At 39.9% G+C, this 23,669-nt stretch overlaps 1 protein-coding gene across 1 annotated transcript in view; it reads left to right on the top strand.

Moving 5' to 3' along the window:
- Positions 1-23,669, top strand: part of LOC143934966 (uncharacterized) — a 131,428-nt gene that overhangs the window by 87,145 nt on the left and 20,614 nt on the right. Inside the window, 8 exon segments of the mRNA XM_077458511.1 lie at positions 9,447-9,660; positions 9,755-9,898; positions 13,082-13,238; positions 13,608-13,635; positions 16,585-16,879; positions 17,007-17,070; positions 20,474-20,572; positions 23,136-23,239. Coding sequence (XP_077314637.1) covers positions 9,447-9,660; positions 9,755-9,898; positions 13,082-13,238; positions 13,608-13,635; positions 16,585-16,879; positions 17,007-17,070; positions 20,474-20,572; positions 23,136-23,239 — 1,105 coding nt within the window.

Here is a 23,669-nt window from a genome sequence, read left to right as displayed (position 1 = left end):
GTTTAAGTGGCGCTTTTTGGCCGCTAGTGGGGCGCTTTTAACCACAAAGAAGGGCTTAAAAACTCCAGTGTTGTGGAGCAACGGCGGAAAAAAAATTGAATTTTTGCTTGCACATGATTGGATGATGGAAGTCAGCTGAGTTTCTGCTCATTTACTAAGCTCTGGAGCAACTGCTCTTTCTGAATGCAATAGCACTTTGCCCAATGCACAGTTTATTTGCCTTTAGTAATGCAACCCCTTTGATTCCACCCATGTCCTTGGTAAAACGTAAAGAAAAAGATATCATAATAAAAAAAAATAAAAAAAATTATTATACGTTTTTCTTTATGTTTTCCCAAGGACATGGGTGGAATTAAAGGGGTTGATTTACTAAAGGCAAAATGACTGTGCATTGGGCAAAGTGCAGTTGCGCTCAGCAAGAGCAGTTGCTCCAGACTCAGAGCTTAGTAAATGAGCAGAAACTCAGCTGACTTCCATCATCCAATCATGTGCAAGCAAAAAAAAAAAAAAAAACGCAAAAAATGCATTTTGGTTTTTAATTTGTCTTGCATGTGATTAGGTATTCTTTGCAATGTAAGACCCCTTACACACTGAGGCGGTTTAAGCGCTAGAAAAAGCCTCTAAATAATGATTAAAATCTGCCTCCCATTCATTTCAGTGCGTCTTTTCACACTGGGGGCGGTGCGCTTACGGGACGTTAGGAAAAGTCCTGCAAGCAGCATCTTTGGGGAAGTGTAGGAGTGCTGTATACAGTGATCCCAAAGTGCCCTGCCCATTGAAATGAATGGGTAGCACATTAAAAGCGATTTGAAAGCGCTGCAACACGGGTGGTTTTTACCCCTTCTTTGGTTGCTAACGGGGGGGGGGGGTTTAAAGTGCACGGTTAGCAGCCTAAAAGCGGCGCTTAAAATATATATATATATATATATACACACACACAAACATTTGCACATTTATGGCAGAGCTGGTCAGTGGGGACCTTTCTCATCTCCCTGCTGGCAAACAAAGTGATAATACTAATGTGCACGGAGTGATTAGGCACATCCGGCACACCCCCTGCGCATGCCTAAGGGAATATGCATTTTACACTGACATAAAGCTGACATAAGGTATGATAAGGTATGATGCAGAACACAGGTCAACCCCTCTGTAGCTTCAAATAGATAATTAGCAAAACACTTCTCAAATGGTAATTGTCAATGATCATCTTTTTATTAGTAACTGTACCACTGTTCAGATCCCACCAAAAAAAGATGCCAAAAATCCAATGGTATTTGCCCTAATACAATGATTTCATAGGGGTGAATTCATGCCCGGAACACACGTACTATGAATAAGAATCTGCACCACAGCACACAAATAAATGGAAGAGACCAAAAGAGAATTTCTATTTCAGGCATTTATTTCAAATATATTAAAATCTTGTATAAACACAGCAAAGCATTTAAAAAAGTATAAAGTATATATACTATATATACATATATCAAACACACACACACATATATATATATATATATATATATAAAATATAAAATATATATATATAAAAAAATAAAATATATATATATATATATATATATATATATATATAATTATTATTATTATATAACAATAATACATGAAGGTATATGAGGAATGAGATGCCACCGATGAGGGAAAGGGAGGACACTGCCTATATGGGTGTATATGAGGAATAAGCTGCCATGGGTGAAGGAGAGGGCACTGCCTGTTCTCTGCTCAGTGATTGGTTGACACTCACTCTACTAAATGAACAGCTAATAATGACTATGCGGCCAATTACAATACATCTATTAATGAGACAGAGAAAATTAAGATTGAGAATAAATTTTCAGGCCCTTTGTTGGGCTCTACATTAAACAGAGACTATAATGTAAAGAGTGTAAATACAAAGATGATAATACAAATCCTTCTGATGCAGCAAAGGGAGTCTCACCCCATCAGCTGCATTCTCTGTATTGCAATGTAGATATACAAGAAGTGTGAACTCTTATGTTTGGAGAAGATAGGTAGGTAGAGAGAACAGAACAGAGATTTCCAACCACCCCCACCCCGGACCTTGAAAGACTTATAGAGCTGATAGTGGATCAATGCCCCCAAAACCTGGCAAGACTAAATGGTTGTGGGGAAGGGGGGTATAGATGTAATAGATAAGAACTACAATCTAGTTAGTTGGCTACTAGTTAGGTGACAATACTATGAGATGACATTCCACCACTGAGAATGATTGGGGTATTGATATGGATAGTGAACGGTGTTCCTCCAATAAAGTGTACCTGTCTCCTGCCAGGTGTGTCCGGGGACTCCTCTTCTGTTCTGCACACTATATAGTATGATAATAATATCCGCACCCTGACAGATAATTCCCAGAGATACATCCGGAGGGGGAACCCTGCAACAGAACCAAATAATTCCATATATTAAAGTCAGTATAATAAAATAAATCAATGTAATATGTCATGTAAAAGAAGAGACTGAGCCACTTACAATTATTGTCTATCTATCTGTCTATCTATCTATCTATCTATCTATCTATCTATCTATCTATCTATCTATCTATCTATCTTTAGCTATCTATCTTTATCTATCTATCTATCTATCTATCTATCTATCTATCTATCTATCTATCTATCTATCTATCTATCTATCTTTATCTATCTATCTATCTATCTATCTATCTATCTATCTATCTATCTATCTATCTATCTATCTATCTATCTATCTATCTATCTATCTTTAGCTATCTATCTTTATCTATCTATCTATCTATCTATCTATCTATCTATCTATCTATCTATCTATCCATCTATCTTTATCCATCTATCTTTATCTATCTATCTATCTATCTATCTATCTATCTATCTATCTATCTATCTATCTATCTATCTATCTATCTATCTATATGTATCCAATGGTTTTGAAGGCAGTGCCCTGTAAAACAACACAATTGTTGAATCTATTACTGTAAGCAGAAAAACATATATCAGTGCAATCCTTCACATAATAAAGGAAATTGAAGCGCTTTGTGATATGAAATGGGAATAAAATTGAAGTTTTGATTTTTCCTCCCTGTTATGAAGACATCAGGCCTTCAAAATGATAAGATCAAAGTAAATATAATATACATTTCATACAACACAAAACCGCTGAGACTTCACCTAGAACTGAAATGTGTTTGGTGGGTAAAGGAGGGTTAAACCCCCTGAGAGAGTTCCCGGCTCTACACACCTGCTGCGTCCATTATAAGGAATGCAGCAGGAGGAATGAGACTCTGAGGCAGGGATTAGACTCTGCCCTCCAGCATCACTATCAAGACACACTGATGTCTATTCTATAAGTGGAAAGGTCCTTTGAAAAGATATAAATGAGTTATTAATAATGATGTTGTGAACCTTAAAATAAACTTCCAGAGAGAGTTACTAACACTATCTATCTATCTATCTATCTATCTATCTATCTATCTATCTATCTATCTATCTATCTATCTATCTATCTATCTATCTATCTATCTATCTATCTATCTATCTATCTATCTATCTATCTATCTATCTGTTATATCTATCTATCTATCTATCTATCTATTGATCTCTCTTCTATCTATCTATTATCTATAGATCTCTCTTATCTATCTATATCTCTTTCTGTTGTCAGTCTATCTATTGATCACTCTCTTATCTATCTACTTATCTCTTTCTACTTATCCAACCGCACCTTTAGCGTTTCTTACAACTCTACTTCCTCCTCTCCTCTTTCTTTCTTGGTTGGGGTCCCCCAAGGTTCTGGTCTTGGACCTCTCCTATTTTCAATCTACACCTCCTCCCTGGGTCAGCCTCCCATGACTTCCAATGCCACCTCTATGCTGACGACACCCAAATCTATTTCTCTACCCCTCAGCTCACTCCCTCTGTCTCCTCACATATCACTAATTTACTATCCCTTATCCATTCCCCTGATCTCTCTGTCAAAATCGATAGTACAACTATAAGCCCATCCCCCACACGCCAAGGTCCTAGGTGTAATCCTGGACTCTGAACTCTCCTTTAAGCTCCACATCCAATCACTGTCCAAATCCTGCCGCCTCAACCTCCGCAACATCTCCAAAATACGCCCCTTTCTAACCAACTGGTCATCTCTTGCCTCGACTACTGCAACTCCCTTCTCATTGGCTTACCTCTACATAGTCTATCACGGCTTCAATCCATCATGAATGCTGCTGCCAGACTCATCCACCCTACCAATCGTTCTGTCTCTGCTACTCCTCTCTGTCAATCCCTCCACTGGCTTCCTCTTGGCCAAAGAATTAAATTAAAAATACTAACAACTACGTACAAAGCCGTCCACAATTTAGCCCCCAGCTACATCACTAGCCTGGTCTCTAAATACCAACCTACTCGTTCTCTTCGTCTTAAGACCTTCTGTTCTCTAACTCCCTCATCACCTCCTCCCGGGTTCGCCTCCAGGACTTTTCCAAAGCCTCTCCAATCCTTTGGAATGCCCTACCCAAATCTGTCCGCTTATCTCCTACTCTATTAGCTTTTAGATGATCCCCAAAAACCCTTCTCTTCAGAGAAGTCTATCCTACCCCCACCTAACAACTGTACTTTCATTTTCTCCATCAGCTCATCCCCCACAGTTATTACCATTTGTTTCCACTTGACCCTCCCTTCTAGATTGTAAGCTCTAAGGATCAGGGCCCTCTGATCCCTCCTGTATTGATTTGTATTGTAAGTGTACTGTCTGTCCTCATGTTGTAAAGTGCTGCGCAAAGCGCTGGCGATATATAAATCCTGTATAATAATAAATAATAATAATCTATCTATTGATTATTCTCTTATCTATCTATCTATGGAAATCCCACTCTTATCTTTTGATCTCCCTGTTATCATATCTATTTATCTATTTATCTATCTATCTATCTTTTATCTATTTTTATTTATTGATCTCTCTCTCTCTTTTATTAAGCTCTCTCTTATCTTCTATCTATTGAGCTATTTATTTTCTATTAATTTCTCTTTTATCTGTTATCTATCTATTGATATCTCTTTCATCTGTCTGTCTCATATCTATAGATCTCTCTTCTATCTATCTATCTATCTATCTATTGATCTATCATCTATGGATCTCTATCTATCACTTTGAGTCTATTGCTCTCTCATCTATCTATTTATTATCTATCTATCTTTCTATCTAACTATCTATTCATTATCTATATATCTATCTATTATCTATCTATATATCTATTGATATCTATTTCATCTATCTGTCTGTCTCATATCTATAGATCTCTCTTCTATCTATCTATCTATCTATCTCTATATCTATCTATCTATCTATCTATCATCTATGGATCTCTAGCTATCACTTTCAGTCTATTGATCTCTCATCTATCTATCTATTTATTATCTATCTATTGATTATCTATCTATCTATCTAACAAACTATTATTGATCTATCTATCCATCTGTCTGTCTAACCATCTATTATCTATCTCTCTATCTATCTATCTATCTATCTATCTATCTATCTATCTATCTATCTATCTATTAATTATCTATATATCTATCTATTGTCTATCTAGTTATTATCTATCCGTCTATCTATTGATATCTCTTTCATCTATCTGTCTGTCTCGTATTTATAGATCTATCTATCTATCTATCTATCTATCTATCTATCTATCTATCTATCTATCTATATATCTATATCTATATAGATATATATATATGGAGATATTGTTATTATTATTATACAGGATGTATATAGCGCCATCGACAGTATGTAGGGTGCTGCATAAATGGTAGGCTCTATAGAAATAAAATCTGATAAATGTAATAATGTATAATAATATAATATAATAATGCAACATAAATATATATATATATATATATATATATATATATATATTTCTATATCTATCTATCTATCTATCTATCTATCTATCTATCTATCTATCTATCTATCTATCTATTTCTATCTCTATATCTATCTATCTATCTATCTATCTATCTATCTATCTATCTATCTATCTATCTATCTATATCTATATATATATCTATATATCTGGAGATATTGTTATTATTATTATACAGGATGTATATAGCGCCATCGACAGTATGTAGGGTGCTGCATAAATGGTAGGCTCTATAGAAATAAAATCTGATAAATGTAATAATGTATAATAATATAATATAATAATACAACATAAATATATATATATATATTTCTCTATCTATCTATCTATCTATCTATCTATCTATCTATCTATCTATCTATCTATCTATATATCTATCTATTTCTATCTCTATATCTATCTATCTATCTATCTATCTATCTATCTATCTATCTATCTATCTATCTATCTATCTATCTATCTATCTATCTATCTACCTATCACTCTGTCTTTTTATTTATCCCTGTGGTAATTATCACTCACTTAAGTCGGTGTCTCTCTATCTGCCGGGTAATGATTTTGGTTTCCGTTGGAGTGTAAATTGTGAGTCCTCGTCTCTCTGCTCTCCAGTCTGTAGAAGCTCCAGTTACATCTCCGTCTCCCACAGTAATAACCAGCCATCAGATCTCATAGCATTAACGATTTGTCCATATGGCGGTGTGTACACAAGCAGCCAATAATATCCCGCCGTGCCCCCATGGATGGCAGATCGCATCCTTGACACATTTTTACAGCTGCGGCCAGAGTCTGATTCACCAAATATAGAGAGCAAATGTGCTGGGGCAGCAATTGCGTGTATATAAAAGTAGTTGAGATACCAGGGGGCTCATCCTTCACTGCCCTGCATCTAGAGGTAAGAACGTGCCAGAGGAGCCGCCATGCTACCCAGACCACCAACCTCCCTCCCGGATTATGACAGGGTCCAGGGCCCATTCCTGGCAAGCTACACATCCTTTTTTTTTTTTTCTTTTCTTTTTTTTTATTCAAATCGGCCGAATAATTGAGATTTAATGGTTTCATATTTGACTATAAAAGAAAAAAAAAATACTTTTTTTTTGCCAATGCTACCCAGACCACCAACCTTCATTCTGGATTATGAGAGGACCTGGGGCCCCTTCCTGCCAGGCTGCAAATTTTTTTATTTTTTTTACTTTTTATTTTTTTTAAGAATTTTCTAATTTGAGGAAATTACTAATAATTGAGATTTAATGGTTTCATTCTTGAATATAATAATTCAGCTTAGTAATAAAATACTTTTTATTTAAGGATTCAACTTGTTACATAAATTGGAAACTTTTAGATTCCCAACAACAAACTACCTTTTCTATGGCCTGCTTTTTTTTAATTTAATTTAATTTTATTTTTTTTAACAATGAGAGCCAATAGGGATTCTGCAGGGAGGATAAGATTGGCGAAGACCTTGACAGTGTAGCACAGGGATATGCAATTAGCGGACCTCCAGCTGTTGCAAAACTACAAGTCCCATCATGCCTCTGCCTCTGGGTGTCATGCTTGTGGCTGTCAGTGTCTCGCTATGCCTCATGGGACTTGTAGTTCTGCAACAGCTGGAGGTCTGCTAATTGCATATCCTTGGTGTAGCAAATCACCAGAAGTCTGTTTTGCTCAATAATGACTGGTCTGCCTGTCACAGACAAGGGGGAGGAGTCCTCCTGTAAGGACCTCTATTACTATCAATATAACCCACTTTGAGCAGGATTAATCTAGAAAATCTGCCTGATCTATTTATGCATCATTATTGGTTGGATTAAGATGCTTTATTTGCAATTCACCAATATCTGCTTAATTTGGCTTTTAATCACAATTGTTTTTATTTTTTTTATTTTTTCGGTTTGGCGTATGAGAGGATTATAATTGCACTGGTTGACAGGTTTTTTTTTTACAGAAACTTTTCTGTGCTTAGGAAAGGAGGCCATACTATCATATACCCAACTTTTACCTATGATAATGATATCTGTCCATATGTTATTCCTTTGTCCTTGATTCCTCATGTTCTATCATTTACATCCTGTGTTTAATACAATGTCTTTCTTCTTCACAGCTTCATTTCCCTTCCAGAGTCATCATTTTTACATCTTAAAGGCAAATTAGAGGTGAGAAGTCATCACAGCCCTTATCTATGTAACATTTAGGTCTAGAGGGGGGTGACCAAGCCAAGTAGTTTTCTATTATTGTACTTTAATTTATAAAGAGATTTTTTTTTTTTTTTTTAACATTCCATTTTACTTCTTGTTGGAACTTTGTTGTAAAATAATCTGTCCTATCTGTAAAATCCCAGTGAAGCCTGGCATCCCACCGTGGGAGGACATGGACTATATTACACTTCCCTCCCACGTTAAACCCTGCACCCCACTGTGGGAGGACATGAACTATATTACATATGCCATGCCTTGTTAAACCTTGGCACCCCACCATTGGAGGACATGAACTATATTATATGTTTCATGCCTTGTTAAACCCAGGCGACTCACCTTGGAAGGATGTGGCCTAAATTGCATGTTCCATTCCAAGTTAAACCCTGGCACCCAGCTCTGGGAGGACATGGGCTATATTACATGATTCTTCCGATGTTAAAACCTGGCACCCCAACATGGGAGGACATGGACTATATTAAATGAACCATCCCATGTTAAACCCTGGCACACCGCTATGGGATGACATGGACTATATTACATTAGCCATCCCATGTTAAACCTTGGCACCCCGCCATAGGAGGACATGGACTATATAACATTTCCCATGCCTTGTTAAATCCTGGCACCCCACTTTTGGAGAACATGAACTATATTATATGTTCCATGCCTTGTTAAACCTGGGTGACCCACCTTGGGAGGATGTGGCCTACATTGCATGTTCCATCCCAAGTTAAACCCTTGCAACTCACCGTATGGATACGTGGACTATATTACACGTTCCCTTGCTTGTTAAACACTGGCACTGTTTCCTGGGAGGATGTGGACTATATTACATGAGCCATCCCACATTAAACCATGGTACCCTGCTCTGGGAGGACATGGACTATATTATATGATCCATCCTATGTTAAAACCTGCCACCCTGCCATGGGATAACATGGACTATACTGCTTAACCCATCTCATGTTAAGCCCCCAGCATCCCATCTTTGCAGGATGTGGACTATATTACGTGATCCGTCCTATTTTAAATCCTGGAACATAGCAAGAAACCAGTATTGCAGGGACATGTTTTATTTTTGTTGCTTTTGCAGATCTTAGGCTGCCAACCAGAGGAAGGTAGCATCAAGGCTACAAATAATAACAAAGAGGCCACTGCTGTATAATTGTTCCACACCTTACAGACATGGTCGTTTTGGCACATTGTAGACTGTTTAAATGCAATTTGATACCAGCTGGAATTCTCCTCTAAGTATAGTGACACTGAAAATTTTAAATAATACCAACATTTCAGAAAATGCTGATATTGATTAATTTTTTTAATAGAAAACCCACAGCCATGGGGGATGGTGAGATGGCCGTATTTGGGGTCGCAGCCCCTTTCCTGCGCAAATCTGAAAAGGAGAGGATTGAGGCCCAAAATCGTCCCTTTGATGCCAAAACCTCCTACTTTGTAATCGACCCAAAGGAGATGTACGTGAAAGGTGTTATCCAGTCCAGAGACGGGGCAAAAGTCACTGTAAAGAAAGAAGACAACACCGTAAGTTGGAGAAAGCAAAATCTCATCTCCATTATAATACGTGTTTATAATAACTACACTCAGTGGTGTTTAATATCTAAATGCTTTTCTGTAGACCGTAACAGTAAAGGAAGATGAAGTTTTCCCCATGAACCCTCCAAAGTACGACAAGATTGAAGACATGGCCATGATGACCCACCTCAATGAGGCCGGTGTGCTGTATAACCTCAAAGAGCGTTATTCAGCCTGGATGATCTACGTAAGTGGGATCACATTACATGAAAGAACAAAATCTCAAACTACACGAAAAAGACAATATACTGGGCCAACAAGAGATATGGCGGCTCTGGTGGCCAGTAGACATGTGTTACAGTATGTAGTAAACAGTGTTGAAAAAAAAAAGATATCTCCTCTGATTTTAACCAATTCCTGCCCTAGCCGATTCTGACACTTCCCTCCTACAAGTAAAAATCATAATTTTTTTTGCTAGAAAATTACTTAGAACCCCCAAGTATTATACCTATTTTTTTTTTTTTTTTTTAGCAGAGACCCTAGGGAATAAAATGCCAGTTGTTGCAACTTTTTATGTCACACAATATTTGCGCAGCAATTTTTCAAACTGATTTTTTTTGGAAAAAAAACTGTTTCATGAATTAAAAAAAAAAAAAAAACACTAAAGTTAGCCCGATTTTATTTTTTATTTTTTTTAAATGTGAAAGATGATGTTATGCTGAGTAAATAGATACCTAACATGTCACGCTTTAAAATTTTGCACGCTTTCGCTAAAAATCTCCATAAGCTAGGCTTACATTTTTTTTAGAGGTTACCAGTTTAGAGTTACAGAGAAGGTCTTTTACTAGAATTATTGCTCTCGCTCTAACGTTCACTGCGATACCTCACATGTGTGGTTTGAACGTCGTTTACATATGCAGACATGACCTACGCATGAGTTCGCTTCTGCGTGCGAGCACGCGAGGACAGGGGCCGCTTTACATTTTATTATTTTTTTTTTTTTTGATTATTTTATTTATTTTTACACTTTCCCTTTAAAATAAGTTTTTTTGATCACTTGTATTCCTATTACAAGGAATGTAAACATCCCTTGTACTAGGAATAGGGCATGACAGGTCCTCTTTACAGAGAGATCTGGGGTCTATAAGTCCCCACAGAAAAGAAAAGAATGATATCTGAATGATTGGCATCATACAGATATCTCGGTTCAAAGCCCAGGACGTCATATGATGAGCAGGGCCCTCTGATTCTTCCTGTATTGAATTGTATTGTAATTGTACTGTCTTGCCCTACTGTTGTAAAGTGCTGCGCAAACTGTCCGCGCTATATAAATTCTGAATAATAATAATAATGACAGCCTACGGGCAGGAAGTGGTTAAAGTAGAACGATAGACAAAACCTTTTATTTCATTTTGGATAGAGTAAGAGAAAAGATTATAACCCCTGTTGAATCATTTTTGCCATATGTGCTCCATTGGGGAGATTTACCTTAACTTCCTGTCCCATAGCCAAGTGAGAGGAAATCCCTGCAAATTAAGGGAATTTCTTGGAGACACCCAGATCACCAGAACTAGTGTCCCCATTGAAAAATGTTCCCCTCTATTACTTTTCTGGGGACAACCCAAAATTTGGGATTTTATTTTACTTTCACTTTCAATGCTAATGGTAAACAGGACACATAGAGAGGAAAAACTCCTTAACAGGGGCACAAACAGCAATAAAAACTTTCCACTCTTTCCTAAACTAAAAAAAAAAAAAAAAAAAAATTATTTTAGTTATACTTTATTATTAATAATATTAATAAACTTTTTTTTTATATAGCATCTTTAACCTCCCTGGCGGTATGATTATTTCAGATTTTAGGTGCTGAAAGCGGTACAATTATTTTGCATGGAAATTTGGCGTTTTATATTGTAGGTCTGTAATTCTTAGAAATAATTCACTTAAATCCGTCCAAACAAGAGTCTAATAGACATCCCAGGTATGTTAAAATTTGAAATATGAAATCATAAATTATAATATAATATAATATATGTATATATATATATATATATATATATATATATATATATATATATATATATAAATAAAATAAATAACTATAAATAATTATAACAAATAATAATATAATAATAATAAAAATTATTCAATAATGTAATCAAATCAAAAACACTGAAATATGCTGAGTTGCAGAATTGTCGCTATCATTACTTCTAGTGTTTGATGACGAATTTCCCCACGAATTACTATCGCTCAATTCTGCGAGTGATTCTAATTTTCAAGTTTCAAGTGACCCCGAGATACATGGCCCTAAAGTCGGGTCACAAAATATTTTCGAATGCGGTTGAAATAATGTCGAATCATGTTGAAATCATTTCGAATGCGGTTGAAATAATTTCGAATCATGTTGAAATCATTTTGAATGCGGTTGAAATAATTTCGAATCATGTTGAAACCATTTCGAATGCAGTTGAAATAATTTCGAATCATGTTGAAATCATTTTGAATGCGGTTGAAATAATTTCGAATCATGTTGAAATCATTTTGAATGCAGTTGAAATCATTTCGAATCATGTTGAAATCATTTTGAATGCAGTTGAAATCATTTCGAATCATGTTGAAATCATTTTGAATGCGGTTGAAATAATTTCGAATGCAGTTGAAATCATTTTGAATGCAGTTGAAATCATTTCGAATCATGTTGAAATCATTTAGAATCCGGTAGAAATATTTTTGAATTTGGTTGAAATATTTTCGAATGTGGCCGATTTTTCCAATTCGGTAGAAAACTAAACGAAATCCGAAAACGAATTTAAGGAAGTTAACGAATATAACTAAACGAAATTAATGAATTAACGAATTAAAACGAAACGAAACTTAACAAATTGTTTCCTTTTGCACATGTCTAATAGCAGCACGCATTATAGGACGCTTTCTTTAAGCAACATGTGATGGGAGCACACAAAAAGGCACAATAACATCTGCTAATCGTGAAATAGTTATGGTGGCTGTATTTTCCTTTTCTCTTCCATAATTAAATTGCTAGGTAGGTAGGCCACATGTCCACCATGTCCACCATGTCCACCATGTTCAACCTCTCACAAACTTCAGTTAGCTTAGTTTAAAGGAGGCGGAACAAGTCCCGGGGCAGATGTGGTAAATTTTAGGGCAGTTGAGGAGAATAATCCTTTCATATCTCCCAAAATCAGTCAGATCATTTCTCTAGATCTGATTATTTCCACGCTGTCTATTATTAATTATAACGATAGATGTTACAATTAAAAGAGTTATGCCCTGTTTGTCAGTATATTCCATTCATGATTTGCAAATATTTCCGCACTAGAGAGTGTCTGATGCTCATGCTGAAACTGTAAAGAATCTTTATTATCCCTTGCTAACACGTTGCCTTCACTTGTCACTTGTCATACAGACCTACTCTGGGCTCTTCTGTGTCACCGTCAACCCCTACAAGTGGCTGCCGGTGTACAACCCCGAGGTGGTTGCTGGATACAGAGGGAAGAAGCGTCAAGAGGCTCCACCACACATCTTCTCCATCTCTGATAACGCCTATCAGTTCATGTTGACTGGTGAGTCACATCAAATATTAACTGATAGACACAAAATGTTTTCTTCTGTCTACTGCTTAGCACATCCAGTTCCGTCAATGAGTTGCATTCTTGTGGGCTTTTCAGCAGTCTTTATACCATCAGAAATGTGATGGTTTCATTACAACATTGCTAGGCCCTAAAAATATGGCTAAAAATCACATAGAAGGGAGCAAGCATAAACAAATGTGGGAGCCCCATTCGTTTTTAAGGCCTTAGCTGATCTGCATTCCTCTCCAGTGCCGTACGGTGCCTCTTAAGGATGAACAAAGTTGTAGAGGATTATTATTATTATTATTTATTTTATTTTTTTACGGGATACTAATACTATGTATATTTTTCCCCCCACAGATCGTGATAACCAGTCCATCCTGATCACGTGAGTTCAATTTTTTATGTCTGCACCACTATTGACATCTGCGTCACTTGGCCATTGCGTCATTATTACAAATGGGAATAAAGGGGGGAGAGCGTCCTCATCCCATATATACCGTAGGACACCCTTAGCCCATATAACTTAGGATATCCTCAGCCCATATACTGTAGCACATCCTCAGCCCATATACCATAGGACATCCTCAGCCCATATACCGTAGAGCATCCTCAGCCTATATACCTTAGCACATTCTCAGCCCATATAGTGAAGTGCATCCCCAGCCCATATACCGTAAGAACATCCTCAGCCCATATACTGTAGGACATCCTCAGCCTATATACTGTAGAACATCCCCAGCCCATATACCGTAGGACATCCCCAGCCCATATACAGTAGGACATCCTCAGCCTATATACTGTAGAACATCCTCAGCCTATATACTGTAGAACATCCCCAGCCCATATACCGTAGGACATCCCCAGCCCATATACAGTAGGAAATCCTCAGCCTATATACTGTATACCTATATACTGTAGGACATCCCCAGCCCATATACTGTAGCATGTCCTCAGACTATATACTGTAGCATGTCCCCAGCCCATATACCTTAGGACATCCTTGTCCCATATACTGTAGTGCATCCCTGGCCCAAATACCGTGGTGCAACCTCAAGCCATATACTGTAGCACGTCCCTAGCCCATATACCGTAAGACATCCTCAGCCCATATACCGAAGTGCATCCTCAGCCCATATACTGTAGTGCATCCTCAGCCCATATACTGTAGCATGTCCTCAGCCCATATACCGTAGGACATCCTTAGCCCATATCCCTTAGGGCATCCTAGACGTATTTCTGCTTTTCGTTGATTCCAAATTCTTATTTTCGTTATATTATATATTCGGAACGCGTTTGTATTTTCGTAAGAGCTATATTTTCGTTGATGTGAAATGATTCGTATTTCCGTGAGTCTAATTTTCGTTGATTCGAAATTCGTATTTTCGTAGATTTAATTACATTCGTACTTTCGTGAGATTGACTGCCTCATTTATTCGTACTTTCATAACATTGTTTTCGTAGATTCGTAATTGGGGCATAATTCGTAATTTTAGGTAATGTGTATGCTATTTATATGTTTAAGAAACAAAGAATTTCTCTCTCACAAGTCAGAGCTTAACTCACAAATCCACCAAAACAGTGCCTCCGACCCAACCACACCCCATCTGGACTCTGGATGGAATATTTCAGAATCAGAACTAACAAATTTTGTTCTTTCGAATTTTCGATCAGCAAAATTTACGTTATTACGTATTTTCGTTGTTTTGATTTACGTTTTCCGAATATTCGTAATTTCGATTTTTCGTTCATTATGAATTTCGTTATTTTGAATCTTTGTTCGGTATTTTCTTTGTTTCCGTTTTCATTTTTTCGGATTTCCATTCTTTCGTATTTTCATTGTTTCTAATTTAATTATTTAGTATTTTCGTTGTTTTCCATATTCGTTCTTTTCGATAGTTCGTTTTTCGTTCAAATTTTTAGTAAACCGTTCGTTCATTCGTATGCTTACGAATTAACGAATATAATGAATTTTAACCAAAAACGAATTCGTAACTAAACGAATTGCACATGTCTAGTGCATCCTCAGCCCATATACTGCAGCACGTCCTCGGCCCATATACCGTAGGACATCCTCGGCCCATATACCGTAGTGCAACCTCAGTCCATATACCGTGGGACACCCTCAGCCCATATACCGTAGTGCATCCTCAGCCCATATACTGTAGCTTGTTCTCAGCCCATATACCGTAGCTTGTTCTCAGCCCATATACCGTAGTGCATCCTCAGCCCATATACTGTAGCTTGTTCTCAGCCCATATACTGTAGCTTGTTCTCAGCCCATATACTGTAGCTTGTTCTCAGCCCATATACCGTAGTGCATCCTCAGCCCATATACTGTAGCTTGTTCTCAGCCCATATACTGTAGCTTGTTCTCAGCCCATATACCGTAGGACATCCTCGGGCCATATACCGTAGGACATCCTCGGCCCATATACCATAGGACATCCTCAGCCCATATACTGTAGTGCATTCTCAGCCTATATCCAGTGGTGTGTCCTCAGCCCATATACAGTAAGACATCATTAACCCATATACTGTGGGGAAACCTCAGCCTATGGTGGAGATGGTATATCACAGAACCTATCTTTCCTTACTCTACTGCAGTATCATTTAGATCCCACATGATTGGGTATTTTTTGCAAAGTGAAACTTCACCTTATTTACTAAGCTCCGGAGCAACTGCCTAATGTAGACTCTGGACTGCCGCACTCTTCAGAGAACCACAGTAGTGCTTAATCATAGCAAAAGTTTTTTTATTTTTGCTATGATTAAGCACTACTGCTAGTGCGAAACGTCAGCTTTTTTTGTCTGCTGTGTTGTTGGGTTTTGATGTGATTTTTTAATAAAGAAAGGCAGTTTCTCTGAAGAGTGCGGCAGTCCAGAGTCTAATTTCGTCTGTTGCTATTGGGAATTGGCAGCACCTGTGGCCTCCGGGGCCGAGAGAACAGTTCACTGTCTGCGTGTGTTCTCCTGGAGCGGTGAGACTCTCTTTTCTCTGGAGCAACTGCACTTGTAAAGTCTTTTTGCCTTTAGTAAATCAACCCCAAAATGTTGTACACAATGCTTATTGTGCAGTGAAGAGAAAGCAAATTTTGACTTAGGAAATTGCAGAAAATGCCAGACTGTAAGTAAAAAAATCTAACAGTGCATTCGAAAATTGTTGGTATACAGTAGTTACAGTGGGTTGTATTGTCTGACACTAAATGATCGCTCCTCCTCTGTCCATCTTGGAGGCTCTAAATTCAATGGCGGGTCCATTCCTAAAGAAATATCACATCTGACAGATCCTCTTAAATATTAAGATTCAGTGATTATTACATCTTGTATCCCCCAGTGGAGAATCTGGTGCCGGGAAGACTGTCAACACGAAACGTGTCATCCAGTACTTTGCCACAATCGCAGCTATTGGAGAGAAGAAGTCCAAAGATGAAGCTCCTGGAAAGGTGCAGGTGAGTCACCAGTGGAAGGTCATGGTGAACCCAACAGCAGGAAGAAATCCTTACTTACACCTGTATGTTTCACTCCACCAATTCTAGGCAAATCTGGAGGATCAAATCATCCAGGCCAACCCTCTGCTGGAGGCCTTTGGCAATGCTAAGACGGTCAGGAATGACAACTCCTCCCGCTTTGTAAGTTGGACTAAATAATTTGACTGGGATTTGGGCTGCAGTATCCTGATGTTTGTGTCCCTGTCTGTACTATTTTAAAATGCATGTACACAAACTTTATCGCTAACACTTCTTATTTGATGTACAGGGTAAATTCATCAGAATCCACTTTGGCACTACAGGAAAGCTGTCTTCTGCTGATATTGAAACATGTAAGTAAAATGTCTTATAGGAGAACTAAGGCCCAACTTCCCTTCTGCCCTTATTGTGCCACACAGGCTTGTTTCTATCAAAGCATAGCGCCCTTCTATACATCCTAATTATGGCTGGTGCAGGGTATATCTATACTAGATAAAGTCGTATTTCACCTCTCTGTGCAAAGTCGTATACAGGGCTTCATCCCGACCGGCCCTCTTTCATTTTGAGTGTCCCCATCAGCACCCCCCTTACATCAGAGTGTCCCCAACAGCATCCCCCTTCACATCAGAGTGTCTCCATCAGCATTCCCTTACATCAGCGTGTTCCCCTATCAGCACCCCCTTACATCAGAGTGTCCCCAACAGTGTCCCCCTTCACATCACAGTGTTCCTATCAGCACCCCCTTACATCAGAGTGTCCCCAACAGCATCCCCCTTCACATCAGTGTGTCCCCATCAGCACCCCCTTATATCAGAATGTCCCCATCAGCACTCCCTTACATAAGAGTGTCCCCCATCAGCACTACCTTACATCAGAGTGTCCCCCATCAGCACCCCCTTACATCAGTGTGTCCCCCATCAGAACCCCCTTACATCAGAGTGTCCCCCATCAGCACCCCCTTACATCAGAGTGTCCCCCATCAGCACCCCCTTACATCAGAGTGACCCCATCAGCACTACGTTACATCAGAGTGTCCCCCATCAGCACCCCCTTACATCAGAGTGTCCCCATCAGCACCCCCTTACATCAGAGTGTCCCCATCAGCACCCCCTTACATCAGAGTGTCCTTATCAGCACCCCCTTACATCAGAGTGTCCCCATCCACACCCGCTTACAACAGAGTGTCCCCATAAGCACCCCCTTGCATCAGAGTGTCCCCATCAGCACTACTTTACAACAGGTGTCACCCCTCTCCTCCCCCTCCTACGTGTACTCACAGTTCTGAAGGAAGCTTCTCATTCCTCTCTCTAGTCATGTGATAAGTGACAAGTGGAGAGAGCAAAGTCTGCCAGCTGTCTATCTCCCCCTGCAGGCTGGAGGGAGCAGAAAGCCTAATCCTCACTCCAGCAAGTGTTGGCAGCTGGTCCTTGGTGACAGGAGTAAAATCCCAATCACTCACTGTCAGTGAGGAGCGGCTCCAGGACTGCACCTGACCGGCCCAATGAGCCATCGGTCTACCGAGAAACTCCAGGAAGTCCTGATGGCCAGTACTTGCCTGGTCGTATATCACCTCTCTGTGCAAAGTCTAGTATACTCACTGACTTCAGCTTTGATGCCCCTATCCATATGGTTGTGCCCAACCTACAGTGATGTCCACATGCTCATTCACAAGGTTCTCCTCCTAGAAAATACACATAGTGCTAGCCCTAGCTGATGGCTGGGTTGGTTTTAAAGCGGAGTTCCATCCAAAAGTGGAACCCTTTTTTTCTTCCTTCCCCCTCCGGTGCCACATTTGGCACCTTTCAGGGGAAAGGAGGGAACGGGAACTTGCTTTTGACAGGTCCCCATCCTTACTTCTGGTTATATCCTTCGAAGGTTCGGCCCCCCTCCTCCTTCCTCTGCCGTTGGGTCAATTAGAAAGCGCATCGCCAGTAAGGAACCAGCCATGAAGCCGAAAGGCTTCACTTCCGCTTTCCCTTATTGGAGATGGCGGTGGCAGCACCCAACAGCCGATCTGAAAATGGGCTGGGGTGCCAACATCACGGGGTCCCTGGACAGGTAAGTGTCCATATATTAAAAGTCAGCAGCTACAGGATTTGTAGCTGCTGACTTTAAAAAAAAATTTTCCCCCCAGGCCGGAACTCCTCTTTTAAGGTGAAGCTGTATGGCACCTGTATAGTAAAATCTGCTGTAAGCTCAGCAGATATAAAATCTTGCCTTGTGTCAGGATGTCACTCATTAAAATGAAAACTCAGTATTAATATTCACATATTAAATATTAACAATTTGAACCCCCCCCCCCAGCATTTCTAGCTGTGGCCATCTTAACCACTTTCAGACCAGACCATTTTGCTGGTCAAAGACCAGACCACTTTTTGCGATTCGGCACTGCGTCGCTTTAACTGACAATTGCGCGGTCGTGCGACGTGGCTCCCAAACAAAATTGAGGTCCTTTTTTTCCCACAAATAGAGCTTTCTTTTGGTGGTATTTGATCACCCCTGCGGTTTTTATTTTTTGCGCTATAAACAAAAATAGAGCGACAATTTTGAAAAAAACGCATTATTTTTTACTTTTTGTTATAATAAATATCCCCCAAAAATATAAAAAAAACTTTTTTTTCCCTCAGTTTAGGCCGATACGTATTCTTCTACATATTTTTGGTAAAAAAAATCGCAATAAGCGATTATTGATTGGTTTGCGCAAAAGTTATAGCGTTTACAAAATAGGGATAGTTTTATAGCATTTTTATTAATAATTTTTTATTATTTTTTTTTTTACTAGTAATGGCGGCGATCAGCGATTTTTATTGTGACTGCGACATTGTGGGGGACCCATCGGACATTTTTGACACATTTTTGGGACCATTGTCATTTATACAGTAATCACTGCTATATAAATGCAGTGATTCCTGTGTAAATGACACTGGCAGTGAAGGGGTTAACCAGTGGGTGGCAGTGTAGGGGTTAAGTGTTCCTAGGGGTGTGTTACTAACTGTGGGGGGGTTGGGCTTTCATTTAGTGAACGCTGATCTCTGCTCCAATCACATGGAGCAGAGATCAGCGTCACTAGTTGCTAGGCAGAATGGAGAAATGTTGTTTACAACGGCATTTCTTCATTCGGCCGCTCCGTGAGATGATCGCGGGGATGCCCGCGGTGATCGAGTCCGCGGGTCCCGCGACCAGACTCACGGGGGTCCCGACCAGCGCGGGAGCGCGCCCCGCCGGCGGCACGCTCCCGATGGCAGGGCGGCAAATTTAAAGGGACGTACATGTACGCCCATTTGCCTGCCCGTGCCATTCTGTCGACGTACATCGTCGTGCGCTGGTCGGCAAGTGGTTAAATAGGGCGGATTATCCATATAGAATTTACTTTCTGGAATTTATCTGCTCAGGCTTGGATGGTGTGCTTAGCTGAGAAAGTCCCTTCTCCCCTCCTCCAGATGAAAGCAAAAAAGGCCCATGGAGACTCTTGGGATGTATGACATCATTTTGGCCTAGGCCAAAAAACAGGGAGCAACTGAGCAAATGCAAAAAAAAAAGAAAAAATGTAAACAAATATATATAATCGTAAGGCTGGTAGAAAAAGTATTAAAATAGTTAGTGTTGATTGAGAGAATTTAGTTCTGCATTAAATATTAAGGGTCAATAGAGACCTTTTTAATTCTCTACCATTGTTACTTTAATATGTCTGATTGACTGCATCACACACTAAAGAATGTAGCCAGTTTTATTGTTATAACTTATCACTTATCCTAGATCTTCTGGAAAAATCCAGAGTAACATTCCAGTTGTCTGCTGAGAGGAGCTACCACATCTTCTACCAGATCATGTCCAACAAGAGGCCAGAACTGATTGGTAAGTGATGCCGAAGAAGATGAGTTTATTAACCTCTTTGTGTAAAAACATTATAACAGGTACTTATTGTATATAGCACTGTATATAGCACTGACAATTTTTATGCAACACTTTACATATATATTGTATATCCACATCAGTCCCTGCCCTCATGGAGCTTACAAGCTAAGGTCCCTAACTTGCAATTATACACACATACTAGGGCCATTTTAGACTGGAGCCAATTAACCTACCAGCATGTCTTTGGAAAACCTGGAGGAAACCCACACAGGCACAGGGAGAACATGCAAATTCCAGGCAGTGCCATGGTTGGTATTCGAACCAGCGACCCTAGTGCTGCTGGACAGAAGTGCTAACCACTTAGCCAGTGTGCTGTACTGGCAAAGTCCATCAAATAATTCTGTGGTGTGTAAGCCCTTGTACACACAGTCAGAGATTCCGACGGAATGTGTCCGATCGGACCGTTTTGTCGGATATTCCGACTGTGTGTGGTCTACATCGGACTGTTTCCGTCAGAGTATCCGACGGACCAAGTTTTCCAACTTGTTGGTAAAATTTTCCGACAAAATGCTCCGATCGGACATACTGTAGAGAATTTCCGATCGGACAAAGTGCCACGCATGCTCAGATCAAATTCCTACACCAAAGCTATTGGCTACTAGAGTGAACGTAATCCTGTTGTAACGAAATAACGTCATCACGTCGGATTTTCCAACAACTTTGTCCGACCGTGTGTTTCGGACAAAATCCGTCGGACAAAATAAGATGGATTTGGTTGTCGGAATCTCCGACCGTGTGTACAAGGGCTTAGACTGATTTATGCTTTTGCTTCTTAGATCGCCTGGAGCTCCTGTGGGGGGTGATCTCTTGGTTCTACTATGAAGTCTCATGCCGCGCACACACGACTGTTTTTTCTGTCGGAAAAAAATCTGACGTTTTTTTCCGACGGAGTTCCGCTGAAAATGTCTTGCCTACACACGATCACACCAAAGTCCGACCGCCCAGAACGCGGTGACGTACAACATGTACGACGGGACTAGAAAAAGGAAGTTCAATAGCCAGTAGTCAATAGCTGCCGTCTCGTACTTGCTTCATAGCATGCGTCGTTTTTGGTCCGTCGGAACAGCATACAGACGAGCGGTTTTCTCGAAAGGAGTTGATTCCTTCGGAAATATTTAGAACATGTTCTATTTCTAGGTCCGTCAGAATTTTCAAAAAAAAAAGAAAAAAAAGTCCGATGAGGCCCACACGCGATCGGAATATCCGATGAAGATTCCGTCTGACTTTTTCTGCTGGAAAGTCTGACCGCGTGTACGCGGCATTACTCTTGCTGCTATTTTTTCCATACAACACAAATATCCAGCAGCTCTAAGAAAATGTGTAATGCCGCGTACACACGAGCGAATTGTCCGGTGTACTTAGTCCGACGAAACGCATTTCAGCGGACAATTCGATCGTGTGTGGGCTTCAGCTGACTTTTCCAGCGTAAAGTCCGGCGGACTTAGAAAGTAGTTTTGCACTCCAATCTTTCCGCCGGACTTCAGCGGACAATACATTCGTCAGTATGCTATTCCGGCGGACTAATGTCGCGTACACACGACCGGACTTAGGTCCGACAGACTTTCGACGGAGTTCTGACGGAGTTCTGACAGAGTTCTGACGGACTTTCCGAATGAACGGCCACACACAATCACACCAAAGTCCGACGGATTCGAACGTGATGACGTACGACTGGACTAGAATAAGGAAGTTCATAGCCAGTAGCCAATAGCTGCCTTCGCGTCGGTTTTTGTCCGTCGGACTAGCACACACACGAGCGGATTTCTCAGTAGTAACTGGGTCCGGCGGAGTTCTGTCGGAAAAATTTGAAACATGTTCCATTTCTAAAGTCTGTCAGACTTTTGCAAATCAAAAGTCCGCTGCAGCCCACACACGATCTTATGGTCTGCCGGAAAAATTCCGTCGGACTTTTGATGTTGAAATAGTCTGGTTGTGTGTACGGGGCATAAGAATGACTCAGAAGCAAGTACGAAAAAGGAAGCTATTGGCTACTGGCTATTGAACTTCCTTTTTCTAGTCCCGTCGTACGTTTGCTGTACGTCATCGCGCTAGCGAACGTCGGACTTTCTGTGTGTCCGTGTGTGGCCAAGTCCGTTCGGTAGAAAGTCCGCCAGACTATCCGCCGGATTGTTTGCCGGACTAAGTACGCCGGACAATTCGCTCGTGTGTACGCAGCATAATGATAATACAACCCAAAGTGGTATATGCATTTTGGAAGGACTGGTCTTATGAAAATGCTTAAAGATCTAGGGCGGGGGGGGGGGGGGGGGGGGTGCTAGTAGTAAAAATATTGTTAATAGTTTTTAAATGTAAGAAAGAGATGGAGATGTAAGGAATATGGAGGATGTATACAAATAAGCAGCAGAAAAATTTGGCAAGGAATAGAAAATTGTCACTGAATTGGTGACTTGGGATGTAAACTTTGAAACCTTAAGATGGACATGAATATAATAACTGACCGTAATGACTGCAACACAAAACAAGCTTCCCTTCCTTCTTCCAGACATGCTTCTGATTACCACCAACCCCTATGACTTCCACTTTGTCAGCCAAGGTGAGATCACCGTGGCCAGCATCGATGACCAAGAAGAATTAATGGCCACCGATGTAAGTGATCAATATATATAAAATCCTTGCGCCAAAAGAATGAATGTATAAGAAAGAATTGGAGCTGCTGTCCCCCGTGCTAGATATAGAAATTCTAGTGTAAATGAAATAAGTAAAGTGGGGGGCGCTGGATAACTAGATTAAAAATAACACTCAACAGTGATGAATGGCATAATCACAACAAGTAACAATATAAATGTGTTAACAATGATGGGTTTGGATGTAAGTGGACCCACTCTCTGGAACATTATACTTTTAACCAGGGCTTTTTTTCAGTGGGGGAATGCAGTTCCGGCACCTCCAGCACAGAATGGATGTCCTGGCAAAGGGGGCTGGGGTGTGCTGGAGAGTCTATTGATGCTGACTGCTGGGAATCTATTGTAGCTGGGGGCTGTAGTGTTGCTATGGGGGTGTCTCTTGTTGCTGGGTG

This window comes from Lithobates pipiens, unplaced genomic scaffold (assembly GCF_037356315.1).
Source record: "Lithobates pipiens isolate NorthernLeopardFrog02 unplaced genomic scaffold, aLitPip1_a1.2 Scaffold_28, whole genome shotgun sequence".
NCBI lineage: Eukaryota > Metazoa > Chordata > Amphibia > Anura > Ranidae > Lithobates > Lithobates pipiens.
This window is presented reverse-complemented; position numbering and strand designations above follow the sequence as displayed.